Here is a 27,805-nt window from a genome sequence, read left to right as displayed (position 1 = left end):
TTTTGACTATGAACCAATATTTGTTGTAACTTTTCTCAACTCTATTGAGGCCCTAATTGAAGGTGGATCCTCCAAAGTAAATCTGCATTTGCTTCTGTCCAACATCTAGAGCACTACCATTGCAGGACAAATTTAGCTAAGTTTTCTGTATGTAGCTTTCTGGGACCATCCAGGAACTATGAAATCAGCCTGGGAGTATGTGTGATGGTCAATTCACTGCTATAAATTTTTAGGGAACTATATTTTCCTCCTCTACTGAGCACCAAGGCTTGAGCCTGATGAATTTTTCTTTGTACTCTTGGAGTGGGTAGTGGACAAGTTTATTTTATTTTATTTTATTTTATTTTATTTTTTTTGCTTAAAGTATTTTTTTTTTAATTTTTATTTTTCGCTAAAAGTATTACAAAGGGTATTACATAAGTGTCCTTTTTTACCCCCCCCCCGCCCTTGACAAGCCCCTGCCCTCCCTTACCCCCCAGTGTCTTATGTCCATTAGTTATGGTTATATGGGTGCATACAAGTCCTTCGGTTGATCTCTTACTCCCCTCCCTCCTGTCCCCCAACCCTCCCTGGCCTTCCCACTGCAGTCCGACAATCAGTTTGAGGCAGCACCTGCCACTGTATTTATTATTGTTCAAAAGTTTGTAATGGTCTTAATTATCCATGAAAGAGTGAGATCATGTGGTATTTTTCCTTCATTGACTGGCTTGTTTCACTTAGCATAATGCTCTCCAGTTCCATCCATGCTGTTGCAAATGGTAGGAGTTCCTTCTTTTTAACAGCAGCATAGTATTCCATCGTGTAGATGTACCACAGTTTTCTAATCCATTCATCTACTGATGGGCACTTAGGCTGTTTCCAGATCTTAGCTATGGTGAATTGTGCTGCTATGAACATCTGGGTACATATATCCTTTCTGATTGGTGTTTCTGGTTTCTTGGGATATATTCCTAGAAGTGGGATCACAGGGTCAAATGGGAGTTCCATTTCCAATTTTTTGAGGAACCTCCATACTGCCTTCCATAGTGGCTGCACCAGTCTGCATGGACAAGTTTATTATTAGTTCCCCGATTAGGGTCTCCATTTTAGCAGTGGTTCCCGTATTTGTTCCCCTGTTTATGTAAGTACTAGGCTTTATCTTTTCTCTTCTGCATCCCACTTAGCTATGAAATCCAAAGCTCATGATCACTGGGTTCTGCAAATTTCCTCAAGATGAGTCTTAACTTCAGGGTTCTGCTTTGTTCTCTGCATTCCTATTTCTACCAAGTTTTTAGCCTCTGAGTGGTTCTTATGTGTTTTCTAAAAATATTTTAAAATATAACTTATTCAGCATGAAGGTCAATGAAAGCACCTAGTCCAAAACTGAGGTTCAAAGAAGCAAAACTACTTATCCAAAAACACAGTGAGTAAATAGCAGAGTTGGGACTGAACCGAAACAGAGATACTGAAACATATATTTCAAAACTAAAGTTGAATTTACCCAAATTTAAGTCACAAGTTAATCTACATGTAAATTTGCTAATATCAACTAAGATATCTGAAGAATCAAACACAAATCTCAAGATTATCTTCTATTACAATCCTTGAAGAAGCAGGTTGGAAAAAGAATTAATTATATTAAAACTTCCTCTATTTCAATAAAGTTAAAAGATACCAAATAAATACCGGTACATATGCATATGTATGTGTGTATGTCGGTAAAGTGTGTGTGTGTTATCTTTGATGATAATGATCAGCAAACACTACAAATCACAAATGCCCAGTGAGGACAATTTGGATTGTCAGGTTTGTTAGTTTAAACAAATGTTTTCACATATGGAAGTGCGTTTTAATTCTGTGTGCAGTTATCACTACGTGTGGAAGAATATGTAAATCATAGTGAAGACACCTCATCTCACAGCCATCTAGTCCCTCTTCCTAGGAGTAACCACTGCTAACAGTTTTTTGTTGTTGTTGTTGTTTTAAATATATTTTATTGATTTTTTACAGAGAGGAAGGGAGAGAGACAGAGAGTCAGAAACATCGATGAGAGAGAAACATCGATCAGCCGCCTCCTGCACACCCCTAACTGGGGATGTGCCCGCAACCCAGGTACATGCCCTTGACCGGAATCGAACCCGGGACCCTTCAGTCCGCAGGCTGACGCTCTATCCACTGAGCCAAACCGGTTTCGGCTGCTAACAGTTTTTGAATAGTTTTGAACCATATCAGCTGGAGAAAAAAATAAAGTTATCAATTCTTGGCACTTGTGCCAAATAAAACCTTCTCGCTAGACTCATCAATCCAACTTTCACATATATTTCTAACCTCTGTTTATACAGATCAGACATGTATACAAGTTTGAGTCTCCTATCCTCTGTCTCTCTGTCTCTGCCTTCCCCTCTCCCCTCTCCCCTCTCCTCTCTCCCCTCTTCTCTCTCTCTCTCTCTCTCTCTCTCACACACACACACACACACACACACACACACACACACACAATCACTGTGCACCAGGGATTAGAATCTGTATTTATTTTCACTTTAAGATTTCACATGTCCGATAATTATCTCTCTGATAATGTTAACAGAGAGACTTCAAATATATTTCTTCCATAAAGAAGTAACAAATCTAAAATACAAATCAACTGCCATCACACCAAGCTTGTTCTGAACTTACAGGTATTGTGCAGCTGTCTGAATCTCGAGATGTAAATCCAACGTTACCTAGGTGAAGAATGCCAGCAAGTATTCGGAAAATTCCCATCTGATAATTTTCACTAATACCTGAAACAATAGAGTAAATGAACAGTGATTAATTTTTAAATAGCAGACAACTTTAAGCCTATGTGCCTATGTTTAATTCTTAAATAATTATAGCAGATAATTTTAAGCCTATTTTTAATTCTTAAACATTGCCAGATATTGTGCACATTATAATGTATCACAGTTAACATTATTTCCATCATGGTTGAGAGCATGAGGTGTGGAGTGAGACACACCTGGTCCTGGGCTCAAGGCCTGGCTCTGCTCCCGACCTGCCATCTCACATGGGCAGGTAGCTTCACCCTGCTACGCTTCTTTTTTCTCATTTGAGACATGGGAAATCTCAAAGAGTGATTACGAACTTTAAATGAGAAAATGTACATTCTATGACACATGGTAAATGCTAAGCAAATTATCATCATCTTCATAAACTAGATTTAAGTATTTTATTAACATTATTACCTTTTCATCTCTACTTCAAATGCAAATTGTAGCCCAATAAGAAAGTTTTAAGTCAGATTTTTAAATTCTTTTAACTACAGACCAAGTATAAGCCAAAGAGACCACAAGACTAAAAGTGTTCAGGCTGATGAATGAGTGTCCAAGTGCAGCATTAACGTGGGACCTGAGGATAAGAAAGCTGGACAGCTCTTGGCTTTTGATCAGATCTGCCTTCATTTTTCAATACGGTAAGAATTTCCAGAATATTAGATGTGTATACATACAAGTAAATATAGTAAAATTATTTCCAAATGTGTAATCATATCCAGGGGAACTAAGCATTGATCTTATAATGAATGTTCCTGCCACCTCCTGAGTTATGTTTTGTTTTCTAATTTTCTATTTATCAACAGATTTATGCCTAGAAGGCAGTGTTTTTCAAAATTTAATATGCATATGAGTCACCCAAGTATCTTGTTCAAATGCAGATTCTGATTCAGTAGGTCTGAGTTAGATCTGAGATTTTGAATTTTTACAAGCTCGATAGTGGTCCTGGACCATCCTCTGAATAGCAATGCTTTTCAATTAAATTAATTCACTTCAGGGTACCCTCAAAATTACCAAAATACAATTTTAGATTTATTCATATTTTGAGGTTTTTATATAAATAATTCATCATGAAAGTTGTACACTAAGTTTTAAAGAATTATTTATTTATATGTAGACCCAATATTTTTTAAATATCAGAAACAAGACAGTGACATCTGAGTCATTTCAACATGTAATACATTGTTTGTCACCCAACCAGCTCAGTCACATTTTCCAGCCACAGAAAACAAAAAAAAACCCTACAAAATATGAACCCATTTCATTTATCTCTAGGTTTTAGATTTTGTAAAAACTTAAGCAGTTAATTAGTCCTACCTCCCTTGATGTCCTGAATGTGCATTTTAAATAGCTTTATAAAAGGATAATTTGCATACCTTAAAATTCCTGTTGTAAATATGCAATTCAATGACTTTAGTAAATTTACAAAGTTGTGCAACCATCACCACAATCTAATTTTAGAACAGTTCCCACTCTGGGCAAAAAAAAATACACAAAAAAACTTGTGCCCATTTGCTGTCCAAATGTGTTTTATAAGGAATGTTAAATATCCCTCAACTATACTCACCACTTAATATGAAGCTAAGTCAATAATCCAAATAAAGGTTGCTTGCGTCAAAAAGCTATTGCTCATAGAGCTTAAGAATAAAATCACATTACCTAGCAAAGTGCAGGCCTGCCTGGTATGGGCCATCTCCTTGGCATCATCGATTCCTTCAATCACCGGACTGCCACCTTGCTTTGTGTAATGAAAGTGATCTGCATTTCCTGCAAATAAGAAGGAAAAGATTTACAGTCTATGAAATAGATTTCTACCCTTTCGTCTACTCTGAATTAGGAGCAATAACCGTGCAGTTGAGTGTATAGAGTCAGGAGTTCCACTGCCTGTGTTTTCAATTATATTTTAATACAAAACTCAAAATTATATAATAAAGTGAAATATTCATAGTTTACTTATCTTATTTGGTGAAATGAACAGTCTTTTCCTATATCGGTATTATTCCAATCAACATGCTTCAAACACTTCATTCCCCTCATCAGAAACTTCGCAGGCTTCCATCACATAAACTCCTTTAACTTATTTTAGTAAAGCAAGTTTCAAATATATGCAAAAGTAGTGAGACTAGTATAATGAGCACCTGTGTACTCATCATTCATCTTAAACAAGACCAATCTTGTTTCATTTAGACAGCTATTCCTCCTTCCCTATCCCATGGGTTACCCTGAAGCCAATTGCAGACCTCTTATGTCATCCATAAATATTTCAGTATGAGATAATCTTCTTTTTAACAAGTAAGCTTATAAACTCATAATTAACATAATTTAACAGAAAACAATACTAGTGCAATAAATCTAATGCCATATTCTTACCTAATCGCAACATCTTAAATTCAGGTAACTTTGCTGAGGCACAAAGCTGATAAAATATATGATAGTTTCTTTCCTCTTCTGCCTTTAAAATAAGAAGAGCTTTCAATTACATCATTTTAACCTAAAACTCAGAAAATTCAAACATAAAATAAAAATTTAATATTTAATCTTGGTGCAATAAACTGTCCTTTCCCAAATTTCCTAATATGTATTTATGATTATTAAATCTTATGGTTTATTAGCCATGTGCAAATGGGTAAGTATGCACATAAAATATCTGATAGTAATGCTTTCTGAACTTGTGAACAGCTTGATATATGCCATTGTCATAAGAAATCATTGCCTTTGAGGGAAGCTAAAATCCTTTTTTTACAATACTCAATATTTTCTCACAGTGCCTCTTAGATTCATGGTCTTCCTAACACCTTGGATGACGAAGAATATCTTACCTTTGCCATAATGTAGACTGGCCTATCTACTGTGGTTGTTTCAAGAAATTCACAAATACACTACATCTTGTGTATTTTGGCTTATATATTTTAATATTAATAAAAATATTTTATAAAATATAAGATAAATAATGTACAAATCTAAATAATTTTTTAGTATCTCTTGAATATTTTCCCACATACTAGTATATATTTTAAAAATACAGTTATAATATTCATGCAAAGTCAAATACTATATTATCATATCCTTGAATTATTCAGTGTATTCAGTTGACTAAAGAATAGTGCAAGTAAGGCCAAGGTCAGGTTTGATGCCCAAAGGGAGCTGATGCTGGGTAAAGAATACCTATTACAGGGACAGAAGACACGGAACACATTAACAATATAACAAATAATCATAAGCATGATCAGGTAATTTGGCTCACGGACAACTAGGAAAGTGGGTGAATCTACAGAAATGCTTTGGTCCTCTGTACATGGAGGACAATATCAGTTAGGCTCCATCTGACTCATTTTGGCATACCACGCATCCTCAATATTACTTAGCCCTGGGGATTGGGCAACAACTAGAATTGCTTCAATATCGCTAGATAAGATAGGATTAGGCCTTAACATTTTGTCTTAAGCCCTACTAGCCTCTGGCCACATATCCACTTAACCTTTAATTGTTTATCTATCAATCATTTCTGTACTATTTAAACCCAATTTTCCCTTAAATCTACATATTTTCCCCATTCTTCCTTTAGGCTACTAAACATTTTTTAAAACCTATACAAGTATATATGTGTAAGTATTAACACTGCTCTATGTGTACCTACATATTAAAACAATGGAGAAGAGTGGCTATTGCTTTACTCGGGTATTATACTTTAGGTGGCCACAAATCAGGCACATGCCCAATGTCAAAGCCAGGGTAACTGCAGGCTGCCAAAACTCATGACTCCCAGTATGTCCCAGGCACTTTCAAAACTGACTTGTGCAATGGAAACTGTAGATGCTGCTACATGGCAGTGCCAGAGGAATCTGAACTTCAGTGCAGTGGGCATCCAGTTAAGGGGCTACAGAAACCCTGATCTCACAGCGTGCAGTGGGGCATCAGGAGCTTTCTACTGGGAGTTTTCCAATGATAAGAACATATTTCCTTCGCATGCTTGTAAATATATCGACACACGCCTGCCCATGTTGTAATCTATACTACTTCCCACTTACAGATAAAAAAGGACCAGGAGCAGATCTGTGAAGGATTTCCTGCAGAGACATATAAACTTGAGTGTGTTGACAGTAGTTCACAAATGAGTTGTGAAGATTTTTTAAACCCTCATTACCCTATCTAAATAATATCATATTCTAAGAGAGGAGGAAGAAGAAGGAAAGAAAACAGTAATAATTTTTTTCTTAAATTGAGTTCAAACTATAACTCATTGAACACATAAACCAATGTTTTTCCGATCAATTGAAATTATGAGAGACAAGACTGAAATAATAGCACCTCTTCTTAACTAAGCTTATCCTACAAGCATCTGCTGGAAAAAGCCAAAACTATTAAACCTAAACCAGTGCCCAGCCCAAAAGACCATTACTCTGATGCAAGCATGTCAAACTCGCGGCTGGCAGGCCGCATGCCTCCTTTAAATAAATGAAGCGTGCGGCCTGCCGGCTGCGAGTTCAATATGCTTGCGTCTGATGGGTATTCCCCCACCTCCAGCAAGAGTCATTTTCATGTTTCAGTCCAAATGTGGTTTGTGCTAATATTGTCACAATACACTCACGAATATCTGGAAATAAAATGCAAACCAGCAAGCATGAGTTCTGGAATTCTATGGCAACCTAACACACGTATTTGTGTACATGCCCAACTTACCTGGAACACCACTCGGGATTTCTCTAAAAGGTAAGTTCTCATATTGGCACCAATGATTCGATATCTCTTATCAAAACCAATCTCAATATACTTCCCAAAACGGCTGCTATTATCATTCCTGGTTGTCTTAGCATTTCCAATTGACTAAGAAACAAGGGGGGGGGGGGGGGGAGATAAGATTTTATTATTTTTTAAAATAAACTTATTCAGGTGACATTGGTTAATAGGATCATATAGGTTTCAAGTGTACATTTCTGTAATACAAGATCTGTATATTGCACTGTGTGCCCACCACCCAAAGTCCAACCATCTTTTAGAAGTGCAATTCATGACATGGCATTTACAGAGTTGGTTCAATGAAAGGACAGAGTAGAACACGATCCTTTAAAACTGATTCTTTTAAGACCAGAACAAATATTGCCTCTGCGGGCACAAGTGTATGTTTTGCTCACTGCACAACCACACAGATATATACTAATAGTCTGCATCTGCCTTATTATTCACACACAAATTATTTTCATAAACAGTAAACCTGAACCACAGCTGGGAGGTCTTCATACACCATGTGTGTATCTGACCACGTTCATTCATGGCAGCAAAGAAACAGAATGGATGTCACTGGGAGCTGCCAAGGCACAAACCCTCTTAGTTAAACATCAGGGTTTTGATTTCTTAAAAATCTTAGTCTGTTTTATTTAAATAAGCTGGCTAAGCAAAATTAATATTCTCCTGAAAATGTGGCTCTGGTGTTCAGGATATCTTTAGCAGAAGTTCCTATCAGCTCATCCTGTGACAACAAAGGTCCAATTGGAGAATTAGTAATTACTCACTCCATTCAAAACCATTTTCAGAAACCAGAGACAGTAAAATTTGGCTTTGGATTTTGGTAGTATTATCTAACTTGCAAAACATCTGCTACAGAATGCAGAGAATGTAACCTTCTTCTAAATTTTTAATATAATCTTAAAAATTAAGATAACATGCTTCTAACATTTTTCTTTCAGCAAAGCAAAAAACATGGTACAGTTAGAAAATCAAGTGTTCATAAAATGCATATATTAAATCTTCAATATGATACTTTCATAAGATTATTTTACTTGTGCAAAGTCTGTGACTATCAAGATTAGTATACTGAAACCATAGCAATAAGAAAGATGTGAAAATGCTCTGGAGTGTTAAAGGGGGGGGGAGGGGCAATGCAAATATGTGATGAAAAAAGTAGCACAGCCACAAAAGTCAACATACTAGACTATCTACTCCATCAAAGAAAATATATTTTTGCTCTCTAAAATACAGGGCAGGTACTGCTCTATTTTGTTTTGGCAATGAGCATACTGCTGTATTTCAATTAATATTTTTAATGGAAAGACTGACTGAAAGGTATCTTCCCAGCAAAAATAACAGCGTGACATAATTTAACAATAAAGATATTTAATCAAATATTCCCCTTCTTTTTTCTTTTTCTAAAATCCTCACCAGAGGATATGCTTTTTTATTGATCTTAGAAAGGAAGGAAGGAAGGAGGGAAGGAGGGAGGGAGGGGGGGGAGGGAGAGGGGGAGAGAGAGGGAGGGAGGGAGGGAGGAAGGGAGAGAGAGAGGGAAAGAGAAGGAGAGAGAGGGAGGGAGGGAGGGAGAGAGAGAGAGAGAGAGAGAGAGAGAGAGAGAGAATGAATAAGAATGACAATGAATGAGAACATGGATTGGTTGCCTCCTATACATGCCCCAACCGGGGGAAAAACCCACAAGCTAGGTATGTGCTCTAAACAGGAATTGAACCCACACCCAGGGCTCCCCTTCTTGATAATATAAAAAGCACAGCAAACAGTCTCCATATATTCCCATTATTTTTATTTTGTTTAGAAAAGGAAATTAATGATAAAAGCAGAATTTTCTTTCAACACCATATATTCTGTGAAAGAGCAGGTGGAGGGTTGCAGCAGCAGCATTGGCAGCAGCAGCAGTAGTTGCCGAGTGCTTACCAGGCGCTGTCCAAGTACTTTCCTGCCAGCATCTAAGCAAGTTAGTGAAAGGTGAGCCACAGCCTCTCCTCCCTCCCTTCCTATCTCACCCACCACATGGCATCTCTGTCCTCTCTACTCAGTGAGAAGACAGTGGGTAGGCAAGGGTTAAAATATACCCCTTTGCCTTTGAGTAAAAGGTATGTATACATAGAGCAAAAAATGGTAAAAGAAGCCAATGAAACAGAAGTCTAAAGATGTGGCTATCAGACCAGGCCCTACTACCAACTTGCCATCATTTAATCCAGGGGTGGGGAACCTTTTTTCTGCCAAGAGCCATTTGGCTATTTATAACATCATTCAAGGGTCATACAAAATTATCCACTTAAAAATTAGCCTGCTCTATTTGGTCAAACATTTAATCAACTCACCCATAATGCCTTGGCAGGGCCAGCCCAAATGATTTTGTGGGCCTTATACGGCCAGCGGGCTGGACGTTCCCCTGATTTAATCCTTTGAGGAGCTTTAGTGTCTCGAAGTATAAACTGCCTAGGATAGATGAGTTCTCAGGTTCTTTTAAAATAAAAAGACATGATTCTAAGGCTTGAATTTGATATGAAAAGATGGTTCTATATATAAACAGTACCTTTTGTCCATTCTCCCTAAGTGTTTCCTCTGCCTTATAAGTGTTTACAACAGCCTCCCTTAATGCTATTTTCATTTCATTCAGCAAGAAATTGCTACAGGAAAGGAGAAAATGTGTGATCTTGATTTTACTATTGACTTCAGTAAAATGTTCAGTGATTTATCCTTCTTCTTTACTAAATAAAGATGAAGCTCTTCAACTACAGTTACTGAAGATGAAAAAGAACAATTAAGAAAGACCCAAAGTGCCCCAAAGATCTTCTATGTCCCCAGCAGGGCAAAAATTTCCAGGAGAAAGGGAGAAAATGAAAATGTGATAAAATAGAGCAAAAAGAATCACTTCTTTGTACATCATTTGTATTTTGCAAAAGGAGCCCATGCTGACGATGGGGAGCTTGCTTTTTGAAGGATAATGTGCAAATCCTATTAGCCACTGGGCTGTGATGTTAACCATAAAGAATGCTCATTATCCAAGGAGGCATTTCAGCAGATCACTGGCAATCCGGACTCGCCTTTCTTGAAATCACAGTAAAGGGCTCTGATACAAGGACATAGTCTGAAGGCAGGTTTAAAGCTACAAATTTTATGGGCCACATATTCAATATTGTACTTATGTTGTTTTTTCTTATACTGTAAACTCGTTGTCCCCATTCGTAAGCCCCATATTCCATTTTAATCTTTCAAATTGGGATGCCTCCACTGATAGATTTTTAAAATTAGTTATCTCTTTACTGATTTTCTTTCTCCAAGTTCTTATAGAAAAACTAAACAATAAAGATGGAAGTAGCTAAGCATAACTGATGGCTTTATTATTATTTTTTTTTTTGCTCATCCTAGCAAAGAGGGTAAATTCCTTATGTCAGCATATTAAAAATTAGTCTCTATGGCTATTCCAAATTTTTAATATCACTCCACTAACACAACTAAAATCTGTGTTGCAGAAAAACCAATGTAGCTATTTTTGGAAAGAGAATATAGCAAGGTCATAAACTATTTCATTCAATTTGACATATTTTAGCAGGTTCATTCCAGACTTACATTACTACATGGTCCAGGCCTAGAAAAGATAGAATTTCCTGATACCATCACAATGAAGACTTTGGCATATTCTAACATTAAGGACTAAGAACGGCCTAAACTATTGTCATATAATAAGAATTCATTGTCATGACCAAAAACAGTCAAAATAATGGTAAGAAGTAAAGCCCTGTTGTTTCCTGAGCCAAATCCCAAAACTGGCTCTACAGACTGAAATGCCCCAATATTAATACTAGTAGCACCCACTACTGTAGCTTAAATTCTTCAAAATCTTAATAGTTGCTTAAAATCTTTACTACTCTCTTCTGGCACAAACTTCTGTTTCCTCCAGTCCATGCTATTTCAGAAAACTTTTCCAGTTCTCTTTCCACAGTGCACCCAGCCCAGGAGGCCTCTTCACTTCCCCCAGAAGAGAAGTCCTGCGGCTTTAGGAGGCAGCCCTATAAGCAATGGGTCACAGCATCTGCTCTGAAGTGTCACACACAGCACTGCAAACCAGGCACAATTACCTCTGGACTGATTATTGCAAAAACCACTTGTACCACGAGTGCACCAGGCCAGTTCTAAACTCCATCTGTGTTTGGGTGGCAAATAAGGCTTGACAAAGGAAAAAACAGGAATAAGATATGCTGATTTGAATTTTAATAAAAAAGATCTGTTTCTGCAAACTAATTTCTCTCCATTTAATAAGACTTATTTTTCTCCATTTAATGGGAGTACTTAACAAAAATGTAACTTTCCTAGAATCATATTAGACAAATAATTCTTTACTTACAAATACTAAAGTTCTCACACAAATAGGTCCATTTTCTTTGGCACAAGCATTTCTACTTGATATACATATTCCACTTTTAAAAGGACAGCCTTTCATAGTTCTTCCTTTTTCAAGAATTTATAGTTATTGAATTTCTTTTTCTAACCTAAAATTATGTGATATGACTGACAGAAACAAGAAGGAAAATGTTTACAAGATCATAGTTTAAGTTTATAGTTCAAATCTGGAAAAAAATTCAAATTTTATAGCTAAACTGGTTGGGCTAAGTACATAAAATGAAATGTGCACAAAGGAATAATGAAACTCATTCATGCTTGAACATAGTGAATCCTATATTTTGGAAGGAGCTTAAATAAGAACTCGGGGTTGAGGGGAAATTAATAACATACTTCTAGAACGAGGAGCAATAGATTTGAGTCAATTAACTATGAGTAAGAAACTTCAGGAAATGAAGTAGCATTGCCAGCTCTTTAGAGGCAACAATTCAATGCTAGGTTGAAAATGCAGGATTATGAAATAAAGTAAATTCCTCTACAGTTGAACTATACTCAAAATATCTACCTTCTTGAATATTTACTGTTTCTAGATCTCTCACTAACATGTGAAAAAGTATTTTCCTACTTTTAGTGGGTAGGAGATCCCCGACTTTCTCACACGTGCTGTATCTTCTTAACAAGAGAATATAGTAAGAAGGCAAGCCTGCTGTCTTACCTCCATGATGGGGTTGGAGGCCAAGACCTTTTCCTCAACATTGGCTTCACTGGCAGAACCACTTACAGTGGCAAAGTATCGCATGGCATACTTAGCTGAGACTGTTTTTCCTGCCCCAGACTCTCCACTTACAATGATGGACTGATTTCGTTCATCTCTGTAAAACAAAGAAGAGTAACTGACAGGGCTACCCACTTCTGAATGTAATTAACATTTCCTCTGTGTTCCCATCAATGAGCCAAGGTGAGTTTCTGCGGGTTCATACATGCAACAACGTGGGAAAGAACTTAAGAATGATATTTCCTAATAAAAATAACTACTTATAAACTACCAAGGAACAGAGAGGGAGAAGATATCAAGTTTTAAATTAGAGAGCATCACATCTAAGGATAAATCTGAAATCAAGGGTCTGAACTTTTTGTGTATACATATCTCAAACATTATTTTATTTCTAGAAAATTATTTTGGTACATTACAGTACTATTGTCTACCACCTCAAAAAAGAAAGGAGCCATAGCAAAGGAATTTAGAAAAAAAATCCTATTTAATTAAAATGATAAATTATTTACTAGCTAATAGTTCACAAAGTAGTGTCTCCCACAAGCTCCAACCCCTACTAAAATATCCTCACTACCAGAGAAGAAATGCTTCATTCGTTGGCTGATTTGTTTAGATACGTCAGAACTCAAAGACTATCATTATTATTTTACTTCATTCACACAACGACTCAAAAACTCTAAGTGATGAATTTGCTCATAAGACTATCGTTTCTTTGAGGATAAGGACCTATGTCATCTTTATCTTTAATATCCAGCATCTAGTCCAGAGCCTGACACATCACAAATGCTCAATAAATCTGTATTGTCTATAAGTAAATTGAACTTCAATGAACAACCAAGCCTAGAAATCAATCTTTCTACTTTTGTCTATGATTTCAACTAGGATAGAAGCAGTAAACTCCCACTTCCTGAGACAAAACCAGCAGTCAGCTTTAATTCATCAAAATAACTGAGCAAGAAGAAAATAAATGGGATGAGCAAACGGAGATGCCTAGAACCAGCCTGAGTCATATTCAATCTTATCCTAAGTAACATTTTTGAGTACCTGCTATGTGCCAGGAATTGTACACAGTGTCTTCACGCAATTTCATGCCTATTCTGGATGTCATGTGACAGGTGAGAGAACTGGGGTTCAGAAAGTTAAGTGTCCCCTAGCTTAACTACAGACACACTTATAGATCCCATAATCTGCACTGATCTCTTGCAGCCTTTTTTTCCCCCAAGGACTTTTGGTGGGTATTAATGAAAATAAACGTATGTAGATATTAATAATTTTCAAGCTAGAAAACAAGTGGAGCTAAGCAACAATACATGCTTAGTCAATAATACAGAAAACTTTCTCCTCTACAGAAATCTATGACTCTCATACAATACTCCCCCATTACATTTTTTCACCATTAGGAAGCCACTGAAGCAGAGGAAAAAGTTAGATTGATTTTGATAGCTGCCTACAAAACAGGTTTTTGTAGAAAATTATGATGTCTTTTCTTTTGCATCTGGGAATTGTGAAAGATTGATAGACGTGGCTAAAACTTTTATCGTGTCCACCAAAAATACAAGTGGGATATATATTTCATGGAGCTCTTCCTACAAGCAACCTTCTTGTTCTTCTGTCATCATGTTTCATTAAGAATAACCATGTCCTTTATACCACCAATTGTTCCCCAGGCTATATCTATGTGTTCAAAATAACCAGAATATGATGAAGCCAAGCAAAGACTCTGCCCAGCTGCGGGATCAGTGGGGCTTCACTGCTGGATTAATACGACTATAGATACTGATATTGATTATAAGAACAGCTGCAAAGGATTGATCTGCCTGGGTGGCTACATGTAAGCAATGCCTGCCATACCAAATTCTGGAAAAAAAGTTGAAAACTTTAAAAAAACAACAACAATTGAGCAAATACATAAAGGTGATATCAATTGTACCCTTAATTTACAAAGACAAGATGACTTCAAAGGTTTATAGTGGAACTATCCTATAAGGCCACAAGATGGGGGCGGTTATTCCACTACAGAAGGTGATCGTTTTATCTTTTAAGAGATTTATTTATCCAATAAATATTTATCAAACACCTACTACTTGACTAACATTTTGCTAAATCCTAGAAATATAATTTACATAAACCATGATCTGCATCCTCAAGTGGCTGATGGTCTAATAGGAAAAAGAGACTACTATTTATTTCAAGATTATAATAGATGTGATGGAGCACTAAGAGGAGGCGATCAAGGAAGACTTCCTGGAGATGATACCTGAGCAAGGTCTAGAAAGGAGGAGTAGGAGAAAACAAGTAAAGGATGAGAAAGTTAGGAAGGGAAAGGAGGTAACATAAATAAAAGCTCAGATACATGAGAAGTTAGGAAAAAGTGGATAACTAACTTTAGCTGGAACATGGACTGATGACAGGTAAGGCTGCAGAAGTTAGCGAGAACTGGGTCATAAAGGCTTTATATGAGATGTTAAAGGATTTGAAGTTTACTTAAAGGTCATGAAGTGCTTTTGCAGGGCTTTAAACAGAAAATAACACAACTCAGTTAATAAAATCACTCTGGCAGCAATGTGGAATATGGTGGTAAAGAGTCCAAGTCTGAACAAAGGTTGTGGTGGTCACTATTGAGAGAGACAGATGGTTTAAGAGATACAAAATGGTGGGAATCAGCAGTACTTGATAATAAATTTCCAAAGTAGAAATTTAGAACTTTTCCAAGGAAAAGGTTCTTTTTTTCTGTGAGAAAATGAGGTTCACTGACTTATTTCACAGGCCTTGAAAAATACAATAGGAGAATAGTGCATGCCTGATCACACAATTCATATCACACAGAGCCACGAAGCAGCTGTTCCTGAAACTCTGACTCCCATACTGAGGACCTTGGTGACACAATAAGGCACGTCCAGTCCTCACAGAATAAGCTTTTATGTAATCCCGTTTTTGTGAAACTTCTAATCCTGTCTTTGTGAAACTTCCTGTGTGTCATACTCACCATCTCCTTTCCTTTTTATTTCTAGACTACACTGGATACTCTCATGGCCTCTGTTCATTCATGGCTGATTTCAAGTTGAATCACTCTAGTAAAACAGTTCTCATTGTGGTACCAATGTCCTTTCTTTTAGTCATTACAATGTCCTCAGAATTTATCTTTTTTAATACATTAATTAAGAAACAGTAAAAAAATTAAATAAAATAAAAAGAAACAGTATCAGCAGTCCTCAGATTACCTTCTACAATATGATTAGAAAAATTTCCTCTTCCGATTCTTGCATGATCAGATGTCTCTATACCCTGTGTTAACTAACTTCACAAAATTTCCCCAGCAATTCTAATAACAAACAGGCTGAGCAAGCTGCCACTAGTCTGATGAAAAGGATATATTAATAGAACGGCTATCCTAAAGCTACTTATTTCATGTTTTAATGACAAAATGTATCAAAAAAACTAAAAATTCATATGGAGAGCCCTTTCCTATAATATGAAGAAGAAAAATATTAAAGGCAATAAAATCAAGGTTTGTTCAAACAAATCAGATTTGTACAAATACACACATATACTACATTCTGATGTCAAGCAGGTGCCAGACACATTTTTTTTCATGATTTATAATCCTGTATTCATACAACCAACAATTTTTGAATGTTTTTAAGGAACTTTATTATTTTTTATATGAAAGGTAATATCTGTATTACTCAAAGAGAATTCTGAAGAACAATAATACCTCATCATCAGCATAGAAACAGAGTAACTCTCAAAGGCAGAATCAGAAAAATACAAATAACACAACCCTAGCACCAGTTAAAAAATTAATGTTAACAGTTTTTAAATGTTTTTAAGGGACTCTTTTCTTTTTTCTTTTTTCCCTCCCTCCCTCCCTCCCTCCCTCCCTTCCTTCCATCTTTCTTTCTTGTCTTTCTTTCTGTCTTTCTTTCTTTCTCCCTCACCCGAGGATATTTTTCCATCGATTTTTTAAAGAGTGGAAGGGAAAAAGAGTGGGAGGGAGGCAGTGAGGGGGGAGGAGGAAGGGAGAGAGGGAGATAGACATCGATGTGAGAGAGACACATTGACCAGTTGCCTCCCAGACTTGCCCCAGATGGTGGCCAGGGCACTAACCCACAACCCAGGTTTGTGCCCTTGACCAGGAATCAAACCCTCTACCCTTTGGTCCGCAGGCCAACACTCTAACCACTGAGAACCACCAGCCAGGGCTATTTCTTACTTTATAATTCCTGGCTTTTTGGCAGAGAGAATTCTTTTTTTCCCAAGCCCCATAGACCATTCCAATATATAAATAAGCACCACTCTTCCACTATATAAACTTTTCTGAATCCAGATTCCAGTCCTACTCTGACATTTACCAGCTTCATGGTGTTGAGCAATTACATGACCTCTCTGGGTCATGGTTTTCTCATCTTTAAGATTAAATGGCATCTAAAGACCTCTTAAAAACTAAAGTGCTATGATCTAAAAGTCAAACTAACTTTGTAGTTGATGTTTTAAATGTTGGGTTGGCCACAGCCTGCACTCTACGCCAGGGTAAACTCTTGGAGCCAGAAAAGGAGTGGCCTACAGATACTCAGAGTCTTGAATGGCCATATATGATATGGGCAACGTTTCTCCTCTGGAGAACCCCTGAATTAGAGATGGCCAGAATCAATAAAGGGCTACAAAGAGAAAAATATAAGATGATCCACTGACTTGCTTTTAAATTAAGAACAGGGATCAGAAATCTTTATAAAGTAAGTACAATACAGTCTTTAAATGTTTTTCAATTCTATTTGGCGATAGGAAAAAATGTCAAAAAAACGTAGGACAAGAGTGCAGAACCAAGTAGAGATACAGAAGGGAGAAGGGTAATATCTATTAAAGACAAATGAAGGAAAAAACAAGAGTATGATAAAGATAGGGAGAAAACAGACAAAAACATCAGGGATAAAATTTTTATTTTTCATTTGAGCTATGGCCTTCAGATTGTTATATTCATGTAAAAAATGTATAATTCTTTGAAACTTTGATTAGCCGATCAGTCACTATTCATAATACTTTGGGTGCTCTTGTCCTTATAAGAACCTAGCAGGCATCACTTCAAGGGCCTGATAAAAACCAAATTACAGAAGAGATATTCTCCACTCCTCATCAAGGACAGATCAATCTGGAGCATTCTAAGGATGCATAAACCAAAGATTTATGATTTCAGGCACGGCCAGGCCTCTCAAGGGCCTCTACAATGATTCTAATTAGCTTGAGTACTGGTGTCTTGGAGTAGAGGTGAGCTCTTCTGACCTGTTTCAGTCAATGGTGGCACAGAGGCTCTTATGTGAACTAAAAGCCTCCATCTAAAAATATTGATTTAGTCTTTCATTCAACAAACATGTAATGTGCAGCCACAAATGCTAAGCACTTTATGAAGATAAAAGATTTTAGGGTCATAGCTTATTGCAGGAGAGTAGAAAGTACACAGTTAAAATACAGTGGACTAATTGCTAGAAAAGAGGTCTATCCAGGATACTAGGAAGAAGGGCACAGAATTTCCAGAAAAGGTAAGAAGGGGACGTCAGAAAACGTTTTCTAGAGGCAGTGATGCCTAAATTGACTCTTACTATAGTTACTAGAGGCCCAGTGCACGAAATTGAAGCAAGGGGCGGGGGGTGTCCCTCAGCCCGGCCTGCACCCTCTCACAATTTGGGAACCCTCAGGGTATGTCCAACTGCTGGTTTAGGGTGCCTCCACACAGTTTAATTATCAGTTCTTTTTCTCACACAATCTGGTTTATCCTAATCTATACTAATAAAAGGGTAACCGACAGTTGGACATCCCTCTCGCAATCTGGGTCTGCTGGCTCCTAACCACTTGCCTGCCCGCCTGCCTGATCGCCCCTAACCACCCGCCTGCCTGCCTGATCACCCCTAACCACCCGCCTGCCTGCCTGATCACCCCTAACCACCCGCCTGCCTGCCTGATTACCCCTAACTGCTTGCCTGCCTGCCTGATCGCCCTTAACAACCTCTGCCTAGGCCCCAGCACCCAGGACCCAAGCTTCCCTCCCTCCGGCCAGCTGCAGGCACTGGGACCCGGGCTTCCCTCTTTCCGGCTGGCCGCAGGCACCCAGGACCCGGGCTGGCTTCGCCCGGCTGGCCGCAGGCACCCAGGACCCGGGCCAGTTTCGCCCGGGCTGACCGCAGGCACCCGGGACCCCTGGCAGCTTCGCTTGGGCCAGTCGCAGGCACCCAGGACCCCGAGCAGCTTCACCTGGGCCCCAGCTTTGTCAGGAAGGACGTCTGGAATGACGTCCGGTCTGTCCGGTCTAATTAGCATATTACCCTTTTATTAGTATAGATTTGGATAAACCAGATTGTGTGAGAAAAAGAATTGATAATTAAACTATGTGGAGGCACCCAAAACCCCAGGAAAAAATTATTCATGAACACAATATCCAGTCTGGGTTGATGAAAGACAGAGGTTTTGTGCTTTAGTTTATTTTCCTTCTATGGTCCTCAGTATCTATATCTGTTTAGTATCTGTATCTATTTAGTACCAATATCTGTATCTCTTTGGTCTCTCTAGCCTTTCCTTATATTTATTAAATTTTTGTTCTGTATTAAGTGTATTATTTTATAGATTTTTCCTTCTAAACTTTACCCTTTAAAAATGTAATCTCTCTAGTTTATCATGAGCACATTGAATACTATTCATATCTTCCAATACCATAAACTTGTCCTTTGTAAATATAATGAACATACTTTCAATTCACACCCAGGTTATTAATGAGGAAACGAAGCAATGCAACCACAGACCTGACTCATGCAGAACACAATTTAATATATCCACCCTTGGTGATATTTACTTTCTGATAATCACCCACTGAGTGTTGCCACCTACCCTGATAAAGTGTACAAGCACCTGGGTCTAATATTTAGCTTATATGTGAACATGCTCCATGAAACAAAACCTAGTTTTATTTTTTTAAAAATATGTTTACATTGATTTTTTTAGAGAGAGACAGAAAGAGGAAGGGAGAGGGATAGAAACATCAAGAGAGAGACATCATCGATTGGCTGCCTCCTGCCTGCTCCCCACTGGGGATCAAGCCTGCAATCTGGGCATGTGTCCAGACCAGCAGTCGAATCAGGAACCTCTTGGTTCATGGGTTGATGCTCAACCATTGGGCCACACCGACTGGGCTAGAGTTTTACTCTTTTGTAGGCAATCAATCTAATGATTTCTCCCTTCACTTGATCCCTCATTAAAAAAAAGAAAACATGTAATATATTGCTTTCATCCAAAGCTATGTTTTTACTGTGGTGACTTAAAGATGTGGCTTCACTTGATACTCTAGTCCCTATCTCCCTTATAAGAAAAATGCTATGTTTTCCTACATTATTATCACTTGTCAAAATCAAGAAACTCTGCTGTCTCTCTATGATTTCTGCTTTTGAAATCAATCCCAAGAAGAAAAGATTTAAACTTTAAAAGATTTATACTAGACAATGAGTTCACAATGACAATATTAAGTATTACTTTTGAAGTGTAAATATTTACTATAAAAGAGTGTGCTGGCACTGGTGAAAGCTGTGCTTTAGAGAGGCAAGGAGACTATTCAGAAAGTGAAAATAAGTGTTTCCTAGAGATACATGCTGAGGTCATGTAATTTCTGGTCAGAGGCCTGTCATATGGCTGTCAGGTCCTCTCACATAATCTGACTTTTTGTTCCATCAGTACAGAGCCTCTGAGATTAATATAAAGATGCCATAAAAGAAATAGCTAATTATATTTGTTTATAACTTTTACAACTCTTACACTTACTGTATTTTATTCCTACTGAATCCTATGGGGTAGAGAGTACTCAGCAAGTTCCAAGTTCATATAATAAAGAATTCTGAAGAGGAATCACTTACTGGGAGCTGGGGTGGTCTAAAAGTAAAATTAGAGTGGAATCGTGAAGAATAAACAAAAATCAGGCAGATAAAGGAGCATGAGAAAGGCTATTCTAAGCTGAATAAAAGGTGCAGAAATAGAATTATGCAATGTTAACTTGAGGGAATGTGTTAGAGCAGGACCACTTAGCTGAAAATAAGAAAATTAAATGCCAAGGCTTCAGAGTCATGGAGCTGGATACAAATCTCAATCCCCAGAAACTATTAGTATAACCCAAACAAGTTACTTTCCTCATCTGTCCGCTCCCAAGCTGTCATGAAGATTAGAGGTAATATGTTGACACCATGCTTGGCACCTAGTAGGCATCTAAACAGGGCAGCTATTAATTAATATAAGTTAATCCACCTTTACATACCATACAAAAAACTCTCATCAGGTAGCATGCATTCCTTCAAGTCTATTTGCATAAGTAGGGTACTTGGTACCACATGGCAACTGATCATAGGTGTCAGAAGTATAGAATTTTTCAACCTTTTTGTAAGTATAAACTTTTTTTTTAAGTTTAGAAAACAGAAAAGGCAGATAAAGGAGCATGAAAATGATGCTTTCCCTGAATCTAGAACATACACCTCTGGCCCACTCAGCATTCCTTACCTCCTTTCCTGACTTTATTTTTTTCACAATACCACTTATTAATATGTGACAACATGTGCATATTATTTATTTTTTCAATTCTATTCTTTTTTATTATTAATTTTAGAGAGAGAAGGGAAAAGGAGAGAAACATGTATGTGAGAAACATCTATGTGAAATCGATGGGCTGCCTCCTGCACACACCCTGACCAAGGATCGAACCTGCAACCTGGGTATGTGCCCTGACCAGGAACTGAACCCTATGTGACCCTTCGGTGCATAGGATGATGCTCCAACAAACTGAGCCACACTGGCCAGGGCAGCCTCTTTTGTTGTTGTTAATCCTCACCTGAGAATATTTTTCCATTGATTTTTAGAGAGAATGGAAGGGAGAGAGAGAGAAACATTGATGTGAGAGAGATGCATAGATTGGTTGCCTTTGCACATGCCCAACCAGGGCTGGGGATTGAGCCTGAAACTGAAGTATATGCCCTTGACTGGAATCAAACCTGGGACCCTTCAGTCCCCAGACCAACACTCTTTCCACTGGGCCAAACCAGCTAGAGCTGCATCTTATTTATTTATTTTTATTGTTTATCATACCTCACTTCATGTGGCTAGACATTTTTGTCTATTTTGTCTAATTTGTTCACTGCTGTGTCCTCCATACCCCCAAAGAGTGCCTGGATGGTGCTCAGTAAGGGTCTATTGAACAAGCAATGAACTGTGCCTCCCTGAAGACGCCAGGGGCCTCAAGGAGCACCAGTAATGTGAAACACCAGAATTCACATCTAGTAAAGATGGCACATCTTCATTTGGTAAGGAAAAAATAATGATCCTGCAACATCAATTCCCGACTATAAGTCTAAGCAGACACGATCTATTTAGCTCTTATGGCACATTTTATGGGTGTAGATTTATTCGTATAAAAAGTAAACTTAAGCCCTAACCGGTTTGGCTCAGTGGATAGAGCATCGGCCTGCGGACTCAAGGGTCCCAGGTTTGATTCCAGTCAAGGGCATGTACCTTGGTTGCGGGCACATCCCCAGTGGGGAGTGTGCAGGAGGCAGCTGATCGATGTTTCTCTCTCATTGATGTTTCTAACTCTCTATCCCTCTCCCTTCCTCTCTGTAAAAAATCAATAAAATATATATTTTTTAAAAAAGTAAACTTAATATCATAATTGAAGCTTATTGTAAAATTGTGTAAAAAACAAAGCTAAGTAAAGAGAAAACCAACCAACAAACCTGCAGTTAATAAATTACATTGAGTGGCTGAGCCACAGGGGAATAATGAGGGGGTGAATGTTAATAAATCTAAGGGTAAAAAGAAAAAAATATTCCTATAAATCTAATACTATTTGTGAATTACCAGTAGCAAAGATGGTAAGAGCCAAGCTTTCATAGTTAAGGAAGAGCATTTTCAAAGAAGTAATATAGTTCTCTATGAGCAGCAAAAAAATTCTGAGATTACTTTTAGGCTCTAGCACTCCATGCAATTACCTCTTTGCCTAGTTCTCAGGTTGTACTTGTATAGTGCTAACTCTACTGCAATGATCCAATACTGTACAAATCAAATACTGGTGGGCTTTTCTAACTTTATGGAAAAAATTATACTAATAGATGGAATTTTCTCAATTTTAAGCTTAAAAAGTTTCTTAAACTTTTATTTTATATGTATATATATATATTTTTATTTATTTCAGAGTGGAAGGAAGAGGGAGAGAGAGAGAGAGAAACATCAATGATGAGAGAAATCACTGATCAGCTGCCTCCTGCACGCCCCCCACTGGGGATGGAGCCCACAATCTGGACATATGCCCTGATGGGGAACTGAACTGTGACCTCTGGGTTCATAAATCAATGCTCAACTACTAAGTCATGCCGGCCGGGCTTTCTTAAACTTTTGACACCCATTACTGTTTAATAATGCAGAAGGTTCTGTGAGGATAAAATTAGTTCATAAACAGAAAACAAATAAACAGTGTACTGCACAAAGAGAGTACTTAATAACTGCTTGCTGCTATAAAAAGTACTAATAATACTTTACTAATAAAAGGGTATAATGACTTCTATGGACTGTCATTGAACAATTCTAAAATTCTGTCACACAAGGATCCAATTATGTATAAATAACTCTCTGGATGGAAAGGAAAAAACAAAATCCTCTGCAGTATTAGTTTTCTCTCCACTTCACAAAATGTTTGAGGGTTTCCCGTATCATATTTATAACATGCCAAGTTTTTACCTGTGGGCTGGAAAAATGAGATAAATATAAACTATTCTTCTATGCATCCATAGTTTTGCATTACATAACATTATATTATTAAGAGTATAATCTAGTCTTAAAAGTAGCTTTTTTTCCTCCGATTTTCCATTCTTAAAATGTTAGGGTTCCATGGTTAGTACCAAAGACATTTTTCAGATGCTATTCAGGATCACTGATGTCGTAGTACATAATGCTAACACTGAAATTCACAATTTCCTTGATAGTTAATTCTCTAAGATACAAGCAGATTTATTCCAGTTTTCAGTTCTTGCCTGCCACTCAGCTGAATGACACTGGGCAAGCGATTTAGTACTACCAGTCCTTGATCCATTCATCTGTAAAATGTAACATCTATCCTTGCATAGCCACAGGATCACAATGAGATTCCAAAGGTGGTTTTTAAAAATCATATGCCTTTTACAAATGTAGGTTATTTTAAAAATAATGCAGGCCATCTAAGATAAGTTAGTCAAGGCTGTTTATTTAATAATAATTTATAAGCTCCAATTCACTGTATTTTAAAATATCTGTGACTCAGCAATAAAGAAGTTATCACATCTAATAAGAGTCATGAAATAATAAATAGAGCTTCCACCAACCTGGCCATTTGCTTGTAAGCTTCTTCAGCTACTGCAAAGATATGTGGATCCATATCACCCATGTTCTGACCACTGTATGCATTAATAATATCTTCTCCATAAATAGGCAGCTGTTCATAAGGATTTATAGCTACTAGGACTATACCTGGGAAAGGGGTGAAAAAGCAAAAGAAGAAATCAATGATATCCTAATGGGCATACTAAACTTGGTTAACTGAGAATCACAGCTAACACAAATTTCCATTTCAGTCAATATTGAACAAACAAATTGGTAAGGATCAAAAAATGCCATAGCCTTTGTCTCCAAACCCATTATACCTAGTCCTAAATACAATACCAATTAAACACTGAACTAAGTTATTTAAAATAATGACAATTGGGACAATGTTAAAATAACTTTAAATATTTTTATAATATTTAAACCAAAAATTCCACTTCAAATGAAATACTCAGAGATTCATGCAAGGGTGTTTTTCTTTAAATAAAGATGTTTATCAAAATGTTATTCATAACAGTGAAAAGGGAAAACAAACAAAATATATAATAGAGTGATTAAATAATTTTGTTACAGCCATATGACACACTTTTGTGCTACAAACATAATCATATTTTTAAAGAATATTAAAAGTCATAGGAAAACATGACACACCACTAGAGACTAACTCCAATTTTATAACTATTTATACTCTCACATATACACACATAAATCAAAAGATAGTTATTTTTCAGTGATGAGTTATATGTAATGCTTTTCTTTTTTTGTATTTCCTTAACTTTTACAGTAGGTGTATATTAACTTAAATCATTCAATTCAATAAATATTTTTTCTGCTCCAACTATGTTTCAAGTCTAAGTTCTAGACTTACAACAGTAAATAAAAAAAAAGAAATCTTTACCCTCATGGACCTTATATTCTGGAGGGTAATTCAAACAATTCACAAGATAAATAAGAAAAAAATATATATCGTAGATTAGATAGTAGTAAGGAAAAAGAGAAAATTTAAACAGAAAAGGAAGATAGATACTAAAGAGGGGACAAAGAGTTTATGACTTAGTTGGGAGGGTAGGGCAGGGAAGTCTTCACCAAGAAGATAACATATGTGCAAAAAAAATTATTAAAGTAAAAGAAAAATTTTAAAAAAGAAATATTCAGTTAATACACAAGGAAGAAAGGGAGTTAATATCAAGGATATAAAAGATATAAATTATTTTAAAAAGAAAAGATATCTGTTCCTGTCCCAAACAGAACAGTAATGAAGAAATGGTCACCACTGAGTTGGGTATCCCAAGCAAACAGAAGGAAACTAATGGAAATCTTGGATCTGAGCCTCAGAGGAGAATGATCAGTGAAATAAAGATAAGAAGTCAAGAAAAAAGAGGCAGGGATGAGAGAGAAAACAAAGGCCAGGAAGAAAATAGAGCCCCAGCTGGTTTGACTTAGTGGATAGAGCATCGGCACATGGACTGAAGGGTCCCAGGTTCAATTACAATCGAGGGCATATACCTTGGTTGCAGGCCCCAACCCTGGCTGTGGTCAGGGCATGTGTAGGAGACAGCCAATTGATGTGTCTCTCTCACATCAATGTTTCTCTCTCACATCGATGTTTCTCTCTCTGTGTCTCTACCCCTCCCTTCCACTTTCTCTAAATAAATCAATGGAAAAATATCCTTGGGTGAGGATTAACAAAACAAAACAAAAAGAAAAAAGAAGGAAAGAGGGAAAGAAACCAAAATGTACATACATGAACATGCTTAATTTCTAAGAGACATAAAAAGAACTCTGAGCTAGGTCCCTGGCAGCTAATACTATAAGGAGCAGGGGCCTAGGCAAGCAGATCAAACAGGAATAGGTACTACAAATCAAGTCAGTCCTGCATTTCTAAGTAATTGAGAAAGACACTAAACTTCTTGAACCAGCCCCAAAGATAAGTCTTTGGACATTTATTCTTCATGTTGTTAAAAGAGATGAAAATAACTGGCAAATTGGCATTAAAGTTGGCATCTAAATTCTGTGGGGGTGGGAGGATCTAAAAGAGGGACCAAGTTCTTTGTATTTTGACAAAAATTATGTAAGTTTACAAAATAGCTTATTCTGCATAAAGTACACCTAGCTAAGAAGCATTGGTAAATCTTTTTGATAATTCTGAAGTGAAATTGTCTCTAAGAGAAAATCCAATCACAGTCTTCCTTCCTCATCGCCATATTTCCATGGCCAAGGCCATTAGAGGAAAGAGTTTACAGTCCACTCGGACAGCAAGGTACACTTACCACAATATGTATAAATAAGTTTGGAATCAATAAAGCGGACTCTGAGATTGTGGAGCACAGCAGGCTCATGAAGATAGCTGAGGGCTGTGAGGTCATTTTCACCCACAAGGATGTCAGGGTTTCTTAAGTGAGGCAGTTCCTTGGTCTTTGGATCCAGACGATATTCCAAATCCTGAAAATGCACAAGATACAACATCTGGATAAATCACGGCAGTAAACGTGAAACAGGCCAGTTGCATTTGGCTTATTTCCTATTCCCATTTGCTTCTCAGCTATTAAAGTCATTGTTTTCCTAGCACCTTCCAAAATAAGAAACTATTGCAAATGGCAAATAAATAAATAAATAAGGAGAGTCTTCTTTTTTCACTAGATGTATATATGTATTAACAATTTTTGCTTATATAGTTTGAACCTAGACATGTTTACCCAGTTACTGGAGCGTAAGTTTTTAATCTTTATTTAAGATGTTTTTGTGTGTGTTTTTTCCTATCTTCATCTATGATATAAAAGGCAGTATAACACAGTGGTTAAGAGTTTGGCAGTAGAGTGAAGATCGACCTGGGTTCAAATTCTAAAACTGGTACTTAATTCTTTTGTGGTCTTGGGTGTGTTATTTAACCGAATCCTTCATTTGTAGATAGGATGCCAGAAGCCGGTCCATCCTTGCTGCTTGACACAGTCGCTGCAGGAAAGAAACATCTGCACAGCATATGTTTCAAGGGACCTGGCGTATATAGCATACTGTTCTTAATATGTTTGCTCCCCTTAGCACTATGTGTTTTAACCAAGGTCACCTCTCTGAGAAAGGTTGTTTCCACAGGTAGGGATTTTTCCCTGAAGTTAGGAAGGGGATAAAACCCCTTAACTAAGTGCCAGGCGGGTAGTTAATCACTTTAACTACAAACAATCATGCTTAAGCTACATAATCTTTACTCCCTGGAATGGAGATAAGAAACGCCCTAACCTTTGCAATAGAAATTGACAGGATTAAAATCGACTGGTATAAATACAGATGTAACAAGACAATAAAAACCAGAACTTCGCTGGAGATCCTGACCAGAACTTTGGCTGGAGATCCTAGCTAGAGGTCCTGACTAGGCTGCTGATCAACTGAAGGCTGTCTCCGTGTCATTCCTTCTTTGCCGACTCCATCCACACCTTTGGGGACCCCTGGACCTGCTGGGGTTGGACCCCAGCAATAGGGCATAATAGAAACTGCTTACAGGGGTGTGGTAAAAATTAAATGAGGCAATGCCTGGTGTGTAGTAAATACTTCGGAATACTGAACCCCAAGGGGTCAAAGAATCCCCTGAAATCAGCTCTATCATATACTAGAGGATCAGTGCACAAAAATTTGTGCACTCGGGGAGGGCCCTCAGCCCAGCCTGTGGCCTCTCGCAGTCTGGGACCCCTCAGGGGATGACCACCTGCTGGCTTAGGCCTGCTCCTTGGGGGATTGGGCCTAAGCTGGCAATCAGATATCCCTCTGGCAGCCCAGCAGCCCTCGGGGG

The 27,805-nt window shown here is 37.5% G+C and overlaps 1 protein-coding gene across 4 annotated transcripts in view; it reads right to left on the bottom strand.

Moving 5' to 3' along the window:
- MYO5A (myosin VA) overlaps positions 1–27,805 on the bottom strand; it is a 200,417-nt gene that overhangs the window by 98,736 nt on the left and 73,876 nt on the right. For all 4 annotated transcript variants that reach the window (XM_070422631.1, XM_070422640.1, XM_070422648.1 and 1 more), the window contains exons 3-9: positions 26,295–26,466; positions 24,027–24,171; positions 12,598–12,754; positions 7,470–7,613; positions 5,160–5,241; positions 4,449–4,556; positions 2,656–2,762 (exon numbers count right to left, since the gene is read on the bottom strand). In XM_070422631.1, the coding sequence (XP_070278732.1) occupies positions 2,656–2,762; positions 4,449–4,556; positions 5,160–5,241; positions 7,470–7,613; positions 12,598–12,754; positions 24,027–24,171; positions 26,295–26,466 (915 nt within the window). The remainder of the gene's footprint in view (positions 1–2,655; positions 2,763–4,448; positions 4,557–5,159; positions 5,242–7,469; positions 7,614–12,597; positions 12,755–24,026; positions 24,172–26,294; positions 26,467–27,805) is intronic.

This window comes from Myotis yumanensis, unplaced genomic scaffold, assembly GCF_028538775.1.
Source record: "Myotis yumanensis isolate MYYU_CA2020_CCGP unplaced genomic scaffold, mMyoYum1.0.hap1 SCAF_1, whole genome shotgun sequence".
Lineage (NCBI taxonomy): Eukaryota > Metazoa > Chordata > Mammalia > Chiroptera > Vespertilionidae > Myotis > Myotis yumanensis.
The sequence above is the reverse complement of the archived record's forward strand: the minus strand, read 5'-3'. Positions and strand labels throughout refer to the sequence as shown.